This window comes from Vulpes lagopus, chromosome 10, assembly GCF_018345385.1.
Source record: "Vulpes lagopus strain Blue_001 chromosome 10, ASM1834538v1, whole genome shotgun sequence".
Taxonomy (NCBI): domain Eukaryota; kingdom Metazoa; phylum Chordata; class Mammalia; order Carnivora; family Canidae; genus Vulpes; species Vulpes lagopus.
In genome coordinates, this window is record NC_054833.1 from 103,158,651 (window position 1) to 103,171,112 (window position 12,462).

Consider the following 12,462-nt stretch of genomic DNA (forward strand, 5'->3'; position numbering starts at 1 on the left):
AGGTTGCGGACTTCTGGAGGTAGACATTTTGGTTTGCAAAGTGGTTAATAGTTGACCTGGTTAATAAGTGTAACCGGCGACGTGTGTTTGGTAGAGGTCACAGCTCTTGGTATATGCGGTTCTGTTCGTTTTAGTTGCAGGATGGTTCGCGGACTTCAAAGATTGATTTGTTGTGCCCATGGTTACCCTTGTCTTTGTCAGACCTTCTTGGATTTGGTCAAGTGGAAGAAATGACTTACTCGAAGAGGGACAATTGGGTTGGCATCTGGTCCTCGATTTGCCTTTGAGAAATAGTAGTAAGTATTTATATGCGAGGCATTGCATTTCACATGGCTTATTTCATTTAATTTTTAAACTGCATATGAGGCAGGTCAACTGGCATCTTTTTTTTTTTTTTTAAGATTTTATTTATTTATTCATGAGAGAGGCAGAGGGAGAAGCAGGCTCCCTGCGAGGAGCCTATGTGGGACTCAGTCCCAGGACCCTGGGATCACAACCTGAGCCAAAGGGGTGACGGGCACTGAGGGGGGCATTTGACGGGATGAGCACTGGGTGTTATTCTGTATGGTGGCAAATTGAACACCAATAAAAAATAAATTATTATTAAAAAAAACCCAACAACCTGAGCCAAAGGCAGATGTTCAACCACTGAGCCCACCCAGGCGCCTTGGCATCTCTTTTTACCGATGAGGTAACTGCCTTGCCCAAGCTCACGTGGAAGAGTAACGTTGCAGAGCTGTGATCCAACCTCATGCCTTTTTAACTCCAAAGCCATACTTTTTTTTTTTTTTTTTAAATAAACTCTACCCCAATGTAGAACTCAGCTACTTTGAGATCAAGAGTCACATGCTCTGTCCGCTGAGCCAGCCAGGGGCCTTTAAAATCCATACTCAAACCTCTACACTATTATCTCCATGAATTCATATATCCAAACATATGGCTATAAAATTGTGCTGCTAGTCTTAACTGAGTTAAAGATACTGCAGAAATATTTTACTTTTATATGTACAAGAGCATCCTACATATAAAGATCAAGCTCAAAAGCCGGTAAAAAAAAAGAAAGAAAGATCACTTGAACTAACTTCTCAGTTCATCCCAACTCATTAATCATCATCCCACCTAACATTTGTTGAATACTTAGTATGCAGACTGCACTGATCTAAGCTTTTGATCTGATCTTCACAACAATCCCATAATGAGTTCCTAATATTACCTGCTTTTAACATCTAAGAAAACTGAGGCACTCAGGTTAAGTCAGCAAAGGATGAAGCAAAGAAAGACCAGTGTTTGTTCTGATGCAAATTGGCCCCAACTAGCACATTTAGCCTAAACAAGAAATGGGTCAGACTCCTGTGCCACAACTAAAATAAAAAGCCAAAATTGTACAAATTGTATTTTCAAAATAAAGTAATGCTGGTTGTAGTCTCAATAACTTTATGTTGCCAGAGTTGTCACCATTAGCATAGCACCTTCACTAATGAAAGAATTAGAGACATATTTACCTTTTTTTTTTCATTCACCCAATGACTGGGTCAATACACATGAAGAGAAATTGTTGAGGCCCAAATGTCACATCCTTCTTGAGGCCCAAATGTCACATCCTTCTAAACATTCTATTTGAATAATTGATAATTACCCAGTTCTCTATGATATGTTTCTCTTGTAGATAAGGTTGACTATATAATAAAAGGAAAGCTATTTTAATACAACATGCAAACTGTATATTTCAGGAAAGTTATTTATTCTGGGCTAAGCCTATAAGCCTGCTGGTAAGAGTAAGTGCTATACACATGGCTTACTCTGAAGTAGAACACTGGTTGAACCTCTTGGGACATAAGGAAGATAACAGAGCTCAAGATAGTACAACTTAAATACTTAGTTTTGGAAATATGTAGTCCTAGATCCTAATTCTCCCATGGCACCTAAAATATTTTTATCATCTATAAAATGGACTTAGATCTTTCATTTATTTGCTATTAGGTCAAATGAGAGTGATTGAATAGTTTTCAGACCATAAGTTTTTAAGGAATCACCTGGTATCCTAAAATACAGATCCTGATTTAGTAGGTATAGGAATGAGGCCTGAGACTGCATTCTGATAGGCTCCCATAGGTACTGATATCTATGCTGCTGCTGCAGCTGCTGGAACATCACACCTGGAGTAGCAAAGGGCATAAACTAGGAATGAAATTCTTCACCTATGTTCAAGGATATAGATTTAAAAGTTTGACATATTTGGGGGATGTCCATTCCTCATCTAGTCATTCACCAAATGGGTATCCATTATGCATTAGTCTCTGAAGATCAATATTAAGGAAAGCAGACAATGCCCTGCCCTCATGAAGCTTCCAGTCTAGCAAAGAGCTGGATATTCAGCAAAATATGACAAAATTCAATATGCAAAGGGCCCCTTGCTGACCTAGACTCAGCCTTTAGCTTCTAGGCCCACTTGCCGGAGGCTGGGTCGTCCCCTCCGCTGATTGGCCGGACCGGCTTCAGGCCCCAGCCAATGAGGCGGGGGCAGTGAGTGGCGGTTGGTGGAGGCAACCGCGCTGTTGAGGGGCGATGGCCGGGGCTGCGGGCCGCCTCCGAGGCCGTGCCCTGGGGCGCTTTCCGCTTTCCCTGCCCGTGGGCGACGTGAGTATCTCTGAGGTTAGAAACGAGACCCCTTTTTCCACATTTTAGCGTCTTCCTCACCCCCATCCCTGGAGGGGAGAGGCAGGAATAGTGGTAACAGCTAATATTTATCAAACCTTTGCCATTGGCCAGTTGCTATATCACAGAACCGTGTGACTGTTGAATCACTGAGCGGTGCAGTGGGTACTTAACCCACTTAACAATGACTTCAGAGAAGATAGAGGCTGCCGAGGTCGTGTGGGAGGAAATCCAGAGGGCTACCTTCAAATCCGGGGGCTCTTAGGACCTTGAATCCTCTCCACGCTCCACTTTGTAAACTAGAGCGCTTCTTAGCAGGTGGCTCATATTGTGCTGGGTGCCTGAGTGGGGATAGAAGACCCTAGAATCCTGATGCTTATTAAGTTTTGGGTTTTTAATAGAGAAAGCAACGTGTGCTAAAAGCGTTTGTGGGAAAGATAAACACCAAATTCAGGAGAGCTGCTGTCTCTTGGGATGGTCATACAGGAAGCTTCCATCAAATCTTGTTTTCTTTCTTAAACCCTAAGGTGGGAACCTATGGATGTCTATTGTATTCATTCCCTTTCTTGTTTGTCTGAAGTACAATTTTAAAAGGAAAACATGCACATGGAAAATTTCAGAGGATGAAGTGTACACATCAAAAAGGAAGTCTCTCCCACCCCAGATTTCTAGAGCCCCTCACTAGGAGCAGGTGTTAGCAGTTTCGTGTGTATCTCATACATTTTCTATAGTACCTACAAACACATGAGGGTTTTTTTTTTTTTTTTTATCTCCTCACAAGCGGATCTTACTATATACAGTATTGCACTTTGGATGATTTCCTTTTTAACCTCATTAAACTTTAAAAAAAAAAAAAAAGCCTTTAGCCTTCATTAGCCCTGTGATCAATATAACTTTGCTGGCAAGATATTCCCAGGGCTGCTTCTGATATGAGATGTAGGTCACGGCTTCCCTCACTGTGTGTTTGCCTTTTTCTTTTTGCATATCCTTCCTGTAGGTTCCAAAAAATTAAAAAATAAAAAAATCTTCACCAAATTAACTCCCTCAAGAGTACAGGAGAAAAAGAGCCATGGCAAATAGAGTATTGCCTGGAACTGTTTTACCTTTCCTGAACATTCTTACTCATATTCTGAAGTAAAAATCCCACATAGAGCCCACTACTGCTTGAAATTAATTTGCTGAAGAAAAGTGGCAAAGAGAAGTGAGGATTCATCTTCTCACCTTGCAGGAAAATGCCCAGCTTCTTATCAGTGAAGTAACAAGGGGAGAGAACCTTGTTTGTTTTCAGTTAGGGGATAGCGGGTGTCAGACATTATTATTTTACCTCTTCTAAAAATCCAAGGTATTTTTTTCCTTTTAAAAAAATTCTCCCAATCACGCAACTCTTACATGGAAGCACTCGGGATTCCATTCCAGGCACAGCTAACTCCAAAAGTCCTGTCGGATTGGAGAAGATGTTCCCTGGAATGAATTCATTTGCTCATTAAGCTGCTTTGCATAGCCCATTGCCTCTACCTCCAATCTCTTCATCTCTGGTTCTTGTCAATCCCCGCAGGAACTGTGTCCTTCAGACACAAGCCTCCTGGCCTTTTCTCTCCTCTACCTGGAACACATTTCCCTAGCACCTTCCTTGAGTATTTTTGAAAGTGAAATTCCTGCAAGTCGTGTTGCCGACATAGTCTGCAGGACAAATTTTTAACCAAACGGTGCTTGACATGGCTGATTGCCAAGCCCTGGGCATTGAAATGACTGTCCTGAAGAGAAAAAGGTCGTCTCAATACGCATTTTGGTGACGCCTGTATTAGTAAAGGTTCTGTGTTTTGATGGATTGGCTCTCCAAGAGCTTCTGTGCCAGCGCGCTGGGCCGCAATGCGGTCTTGCTCGTGGCCCGGAGGTCCAGTTGGCAGTCTGCGTCTCTGGTCACCGGATAGACAGAGCTAAGCAAGGGTCAGCGCCGGGGGTCCGAAAGCGACGGAAGCTGCAGCTCCCGGGGGGCGAGGGGCGGCTGGGCGGGCGCAGATCCGACGTCACTGCGGCGCGCCGCTTCCGGTCCCCAGCTCCCGAGCGAATGACTGCTCCCTCGGTGGGGCGGGAGCTGGGCTTGCTGCGACCCCAGGGAGCCCACGATCGCGCCGCCCCAGCCAGCGAGTCTGCCAGCACCAGCGTCCCGCCGGCGCCTGGGACCATGGCCACCGACTCGTGGGCCCTGGCGGTGGACGAACAGGAGGCGGCGGCTGAGTCGGTGAGTTGGCTTCAGGCGTAAATGGGTCAGGGGGTCAGTTTTGGCCGGGGCGCACCCTTGTGTAGGACACTCGCTGCTTTGGCCAGGACGGTATAGGATGCGTGTGAGGCTGGAGCCTGAACCTTGAGCTGGCTTTGTTTATCCATCCGCCTCCTGGGTTACATAAGAGCAGGTGAGTGCTCCCATGGATCTAGCGCCCAGCCGCCTGTCTTCTGGAATCAAGACTGATCGAGATTGCGCTCTCCCCACTTGGATTATAATCTCCCTGTGTCATTCCCTACCTCTGGATTGTGAGCTTCCTGAGCTCTGGGACTGTGGCTTACTCATCTTTGTGTGCTTCCTTACTTGCTTACTGATGATGAATGAACGACTCCGTCGGCCCGGTAGTCAGTAAATCCTCTTCTCTGATCACCTTAATTTTGTTCTGGGCTTTGTACACAGTAAGCAAGATATGACTTAAACATGACTATGTAGAATTAATTCCTTCCACCTAAACACTCTTAAGTTCTAATAATGCTTTGAACCTACTTCTGTTAGTACTTCTGTGAATTTCTTGAGAATAAGGACTCTTTGTCTTATTTTTATACAACTGATAATAAATTATATGCACATAATTCAAAGAGTCAAATAGTTTTGAAAACTGCTTCCACCACCACCAATTTTTCCTTCCCAGAGAAAAACTAATAGTTCTCTTGAAACGGATATACATCGTTGACCTCCTTGTTCTCTAAATCACAGGGTTTTGCTAGTTCTTGAATTTTCAATTTTAGGTATTTGCTGATTTTAATTCTTTCCTCGATCCTTTCTCCACCACACACGCACACCTTCCCATTCCTTACCTTTTCATTATATTGTAATTTTAGTTAGATCAGCATTTCATGTTTATCTTATTAGTAACTTATGATACTTTTACTTTCCTATAAAGTTTTGTTTTTCCTTGGAATTTATAAAAAACACGCTTCATGGTGTTTTTTTTTTTTTTTTTTTGTACTTATCACCAGTTCAACCTCAAGCACTTTGCTAATTGTTTAGTTTATCTCAGGATGTTCAGACAAATTAAGTATTCTATTAATTCAGGGGGCCTGGGTGGCTCAGTCAATTAACCAACTGACTCTTGATTTCAGTTCAGGTCACAATCTTGAGGTGGTAAGATCCAGCCCCATGTGGGGGTCTGTGCTCAGTGTGTAGTTTGCTTAAGATTCTCTCTCTGGCCCTTCCCACTGTTTCATAAATAAACAAAAAAATTATTATTTTTAAAGATTTTATTTCTTATTCATGAGAGATACAGGGAGAGAAGCAGAGACATAGAGAGAGGGAGAAGCAGTCTCCCCACAGGAGCCCAATGCAGGACCCGATCCCAGCACCCTGGGATCATGCTCAACTACTGAGCCACCCAGGCGTCCCTAGAATCTTTAATTTTTATTATTTTTTAAAGATTTTATTTGTTTATTCATGAGAGACGGGGGAGGGAGGGTCGGTGCAGAGACACAAGCAGAGGGAGAAGCAGGCTCCATGCAGAGAGCCTGACATGGGACTCGATCCTGGGTCTCCAGGATCATGCCCTGGGCTGAAGGCAGTGCTAAACCACTGAGCCACCTCGGCTGCCTAAGAATTTATTTATTTATTTATTTATAGAATCTTAAATTTAAAAAAAAGTCTATTAATTCTATTTCCCCCAGGTCTTCTGGCCTACTTCATACTGGACTAGTTCTCCCTAGGTTTAGAGCAGAACTCATTTCAAGGACTGGAGAGGAACAAGACAGATTTCCCTTCACCTTCATTCTGAAGATTCACTCCTCTTCTCTTGTACTGGATCCCCTCCTTTCTGTATCCTCTCTTCATCTTTCTTGATTTTGTGCAACCATCCATCCAGCTTTCTGGAGTATATAAGTTTTTTTTAAGATAATATTGCATTTCTGGAAATAATTATTTTGCTCTATCACTTGGATAGTGGTATGGCTCAGTCTAGAGCTGCAGGTTGGGAATTAATTTCCTACCAAATTTTAAAGGCATTGTCTCATTGCCTTTTAGACTTCTTTATTGGTTATTGAGATGTCTGAGACCATTCTGATTCCTGATGTGACCTGTTTTCTCATTTGTAATCCATAAGAATCTTCTATTTGTTTCCAGTATACAGAAAACTCATGATAATGAGTCCTGGTATGGGTCTGTTTTCATCCACTTTGGGCACTGGATAGGTCCTTTCTTTTCTTTCAATTTTATTTTTAAGTAATCTCTACAACCAATGTGGAGCTCAAATCCACAACCCTGAGATCAAGAGTTGCATACTCTTCTGACTGAGCCAGCCAGGCATTCCTGGGTGGGTCCTTTCAATCTGGAAAATTCTTGTCCTTAAGTTATGAGAAATTTTCTTGAAAAATTTCATTGTTGATTTCTCCTCCTCTGTTTTCTCTTTGCCTTCTTTCAAGAATTCTTACTACTTGACTGTTGGACCTCTTGGCCTGGCCCTCTAAACTTTTTAAGTCAAGTTTATTGAGGTATAATTTACACAGTGTAAAACTCATCCTTGTTCTGTGAATTTTGACTAAGGCATCCAGTTGTGTAACCACCACCACAATCAAGATACAGAACAACAACAACAACAAAAAAGATACAGAACTTTTCCACCACCTTCAAAAAGTTCCCTCAGGGATCCCTGGGTGGCTCAGCGGTTTGGCGCCTGCCTTTGGCTCAGGCCATGATCCTGGAGACCGGGGATCGAGTCCCACATTGGGCTCCCTGCATGGAGCCTGCTTCTCCCTCTGCCTCTCTCTCTGTGTCTTTCATATGAATAAATATTTAATTTTTTTTTTTAATTTATTTATGATAGTCACAGAGAGAGAGAGAGAGAGAGAGGCAGAGACATAGGCAGAGGGAGAAGCAGGCTCCATGCACCGGGAGCCCGATGTGGGATTCGATCCCGGGTCTCCAGGATCGCGCCCTGGGCCAAAGGCAGGCGCCAAACCGCTGCGCCACCCAGGGATCCCCATATGAATAAATAAATAAAATCTTTAAAAAAAAAAAAAAGTTCCCTCAAACTTTCAGTCACTCCCTTCTCCCTTCCTTTTCTGGCAACCGCTGGCTTGTTTTCTCTTTAGATTTGCCTATTCTGAACATTTTATATAAGTAGAATCATACAGTATGTGGTCTGTTGTGTCTGGTTGCTTTCACTTAGCATAATGTTTTCAATGTTCATCTATGTTGCAGTAGGTATCAGTACTTGATTCCTTGATATTGCGAAGTAATATTCCTTTGTCTAGATATATCACATTTTATTTATCCATCAGTGTCCACTGATGAACATTTGTTTTTCTACTTTTTCATTATTATGAATAATATTGCTGTGATTATTCATGTACAGGTTTTTGTGTGGACATATATTTTCTTTTTTTTAATTTTTAAAATATTTCTATTTATTCATGACAGAGAGAGAGAGAGAGAGAGAGGCAGAGACACAGGCCGAGGGAGAAGCAGGCTCCATGTGGGGAGCCTGATGCGGGACTCCATCCGGGGTCTCCAGGATCACGCCCTGGGCCAAAGGTGGCGCTAAACTGCTGAGCCACCCGGGCTGCCCATAAATTTTCAGTTCTCTTTGGTATACACCTAGAAGTGGCATTGCAGGATTATATAATAACTCTATGTTTAACTTTGAGGAATTGTCAGACTTTTCCAAAGTGGTTGCACCATTATATCATCCTTAAAATTACTATGTTCTATGAGATTAGTATTATCTATGACAAGCACCATCATGTAGAGGTTAAAACCTTAACCTTTATAGCCAGATGGTCTAGGATTTGTATTCTAGGTCCATCACTTACTAGTTATATAACTTTTGGCACATTGCTTGACCTTTCTATGCCTCGGTTTCCTTATCTGTAAAATGGAGATAATCATAATACTTACCTCATTGAGTTATGGACATAATTGTTATAAGTGCTACATAAGTAATAGTTATCTGTAATCCACAGTTTCTTTGCAGAAATCTTTTAAATTACTTGTCCAGGGATCCCTGGGTGGCGCAGCGGTTTGGCGCCTGCCTTTGGCCCAGGGCGCGATCCTGGAGACCCGGGATCGAATCCCACATCAGGCTCCCGGTGCATGGAGCCTGCTTCTCCCTCTGCCTGTGTCTCTGCGCCTCTCTCTCTCTCTCTCTCTCTGTGACTATCATAAAAAAATAAATAAATAAATAAATAAATAAATAAATAAATAAATTACTTGTCCATGTTTTACGGATTAGATAGTTGAACCTGGATAAGATTTGTGCATATACTTAACACATGCACATGTAAATTAGATCACAGTATTCCAAAACTGAGCAAATTGGGTAAAGATGCCTCTATTAGCCTCTGCTTTATGTAACTCTCACTGAGGATACCCACAGAGATTGTGTGACATAGGTGACAGTAATGTGTGTGGTGCAAATTTACTACATTTTAAATATTTATTAAGCTTCATTCCTTATTCATTTAAGAAAATACTAGATTTCATTTATATTTATTTCCTCGTTCTCCAGTGCTCCTCTCTTTGTTGCCCTCTGTTCTGTTGGTGATTTTGTTTTTAAGATTTTATTTATTTATTCATGAAAGAGAGAGAGAGAGAGAGAGAGGCAGAGACACAGGCAGGGGGAGAAGCAGGCTCCATGCAGGGAGCCGGACTTGGGACTCGATCCCTGGTCTCCAGGATCACGCCCTGGGCTGAAGGCGGTGCTAAACTGCCGAGCCACCCTGGCTGCCCCCCCCCCTTTTTTTTTAAGATTTTATTTATTTATTCATTAAAGACAGAGAGAGAGGGAGAAAGAGAGAGAGAGAGGCAGAGACACAGGCAGAGGGAGAAGCACTGTTGGTGATTTTTTAATTTAGACTTTTCCAAAGTCTACTTCTCCATTTTGCCTAAGAACCCCTATTCCATATAGTTCACTTACCATTAAATCTTTTATGTCTCAAGAATCCTTTCTCAAGTAGGTTTTGAGCAAAATGCAGTGTGTAACTGTAGAGCTTTCAATTATTTTATCTTTAATATATCTTAAAAGCTAAAATATTAAAAGGCATTGAAAGAATGTGGATATTACAAAGTGGATGTTTTTGCTTTTTTGCCCTTTGGTTAATTTCAAAATGGTTTCCAATGAAGCTGCAAGAAAAATTGGTTTCTCCTTTTTCATCCAAGCAAATAAAGGTTATCTAACCTAACTGTACTTTCAGTCGAAGTTTCAGCGTTCAGTTCACTGACACTGTACTCGGTAATACAAACTTCACTGTCTTTGCTTTATAGGCTTTGAGATCCTTATAGCCAAGAGAGGGCTGAGTTTTTTTTTAGATTCTGCTGGAACCTCTCCAGAATCCTGATACATTGTAATCAAAACATCTATTGGTTTCACTTACATTGTTGCTACCAGCTTTTTACTACATATTGCATTTTAGTTATTTTAGTTATTACTTTACTCTGATAACTTCAATTTGAACAATATATCGACAAAAGAATGGTTTGCCCTTTTAATCATTGATTATTAAAATGCTTTAAATTAATAGGTGTTTGTAACTCATTTATGCCTCAGCCCTATCATTTGTTTTAGCTAGCAGTTACCACCCTAGGAATGAATACTATTAACCTTACTGTTGTAAATATTGCAAGTAAGTCAGGCAGTCTTTCTATATGTTTGTCTATCTCCCTCTCTGTCTCTCCCCCTCTCCCTCTCAATAGACCTGGATACTACATTTAAACAAGGTTTGTTGGTAGGATGCGGACAAGTGCTTTAGAGAAGACTAAAATACACTGAACACCTGCTGTATGTCATGCACTGCGCTCGTCACTTCATATTCATTGTCTGTTAGTGTGTTTGCTCTCCTGTGAATTAATGAAGGATTTTTGCTGCATTAAGAGGATTTCCTTTTTTGCCAATTTCCTTTCTTGCCAGTCTCTCCAGTATGTTAAGCCCTACTTCTCCCTCCTAACATCAAAGCAGAGATACCAGAAACTCCCTTTTGTTTCCGGCAATAGAAATGCAGTTCCTCCATCCCAACTAATCACCCATTAAAACATTTGTTTCAAATGTTGCCTTTTCCCTTTCTTGGACTTAAGAGGAAAGAGAGAATGAACCTCAAAACATAAAGAACCAGTGTGGGTGTGCTTTAAGAAATAGCCATTTTCATTCTTACCCTTCACCAGATGATGTCCTAAGCTCCACTTAGTATTTTGTGATTAGAGTACCTTTGTGCTAGACCCAAAAATTTAAAAATTCCTATCTTTAAGGTATAATCCCCCCCCCCAGCTTTAATGAGGTATAATTGACAAATAAAAGGGTATTTTTATTCTAATACAGGAGATAAGTCCCACCAGGATATGTCTAACAGTGTTTGATCAAAGTCCTAATAATTCTTTCTTTGAAATGTCTCTTTGCTCTGTCCCTTCCTTTGTATTCCTACTTCAGATTGCTGGGTATTTTGATTACAGTGTGCCACATGCTCCAGGCTGTTCTCAGTTAAAAATATTAGACTTCTATCAAAACAAGGCAGTGTGTGAGTGTGCATGTCATGTTGTGGTCCTGTGGCTCAAATATATTGTGCAGCATAACTGATTCCTACCCGTAGATGCTTTTCGTTGCAGCCCTCCCACCTCGACGTTCTCTGTCTGGCGTTTTCCCATATCTTGTAAAATTTCCTGTTGTTGGAATATGAGAGAATGACAAATGGTATTCAACTGAGAGAGTCTTTGTAATCAGGGCATTAAGCAAACACATAAATTATAATTTTCTCTAGGGACTGTAATTAGGAAGTATGAATTTTGAGCCATTGTGTAACCAATTTTTTCTACTGCTATGTTTATGGGAAATTTTTGTTTATTCTCACTGAAAACATTTAGTCAACAAAAAGAGCCCAGCAGAACAATTTAATGAGTAGGTCTTGAGAGTGGCTCATTTCTCCCCAGCTTCACTGGGGAGGCTCTGTGATTCAAAATATTTTAAGTGATTTCCTGACACTTTCCCCTCCTCCCCCCATATTCTCCATTTAGTTGAGCAACTTGCATCTTAAGGAAGAGAAAATCAAACCAGATGCCAATGGTGAGTAAAAGCTAGTTTGGAAACAAATGTGATTTTAGTATTTCTTCTTTGACATAGTAACTGGAAAAAAAATTATACATGTACCATGCAAGGGGCTGGCAGATACTGGCAGTCATTTGATTTGGGAACTAAACTGGATTGTTTTGCTTTGTGTTGTGCTTAAAAATAAGCATGAGGATGCCTATCTGACTTATAAGTTACCAAATTTATTGCTGACCATGAAAATATACAATAGACAAAGTATGAGCAACCTGAGAGTTAACCTATTATTCTGAAGTCGTATCTACCCCAAATCCAAGATTTCCATTAAATTTTTGTTGATACACTTAATATTATTGGTGGTGGGGAGAATAGTAAAATTTACCTCATTTCAAATTCATTTACAGTCTTTTTCTATAATTTTTTCTTACCTACAAGTTGTTTGTACATTTCTTTTAACAATTTATACTCCTAGAATCTTAATGACTTTATAGTGTAATATACTGATATGTGGTTTGCATAGATATTCCTC

General features: G+C 41.0%; 1 protein-coding gene across 5 annotated transcripts in view; it reads left to right on the plus strand.

Moving 5' to 3' along the window:
- The first annotated feature begins 125 nt into the window (after positions 1-125).
- Positions 126-12,462, plus strand: part of DDX19B (DEAD-box helicase 19B) — a 24,130-nt gene continuing 11,793 nt past the window's right edge. For 2 of the 5 annotated variants that reach the window (XM_041771597.1, XM_041771598.1), the window contains exon 1: positions 126-296. In XM_041771597.1, coding sequence (XP_041627531.1) covers positions 179-296 — 118 coding nt within the window. In that variant the 5' untranslated portion in view covers positions 126-178. Of the gene's footprint in view, positions 297-4,677; positions 4,898-11,902; positions 11,952-12,462 lie in introns of those variants that run through there. The other 3 variants (XM_041771596.1, XM_041771600.1, XM_041771599.1) reach the window with 3 other exon arrangements.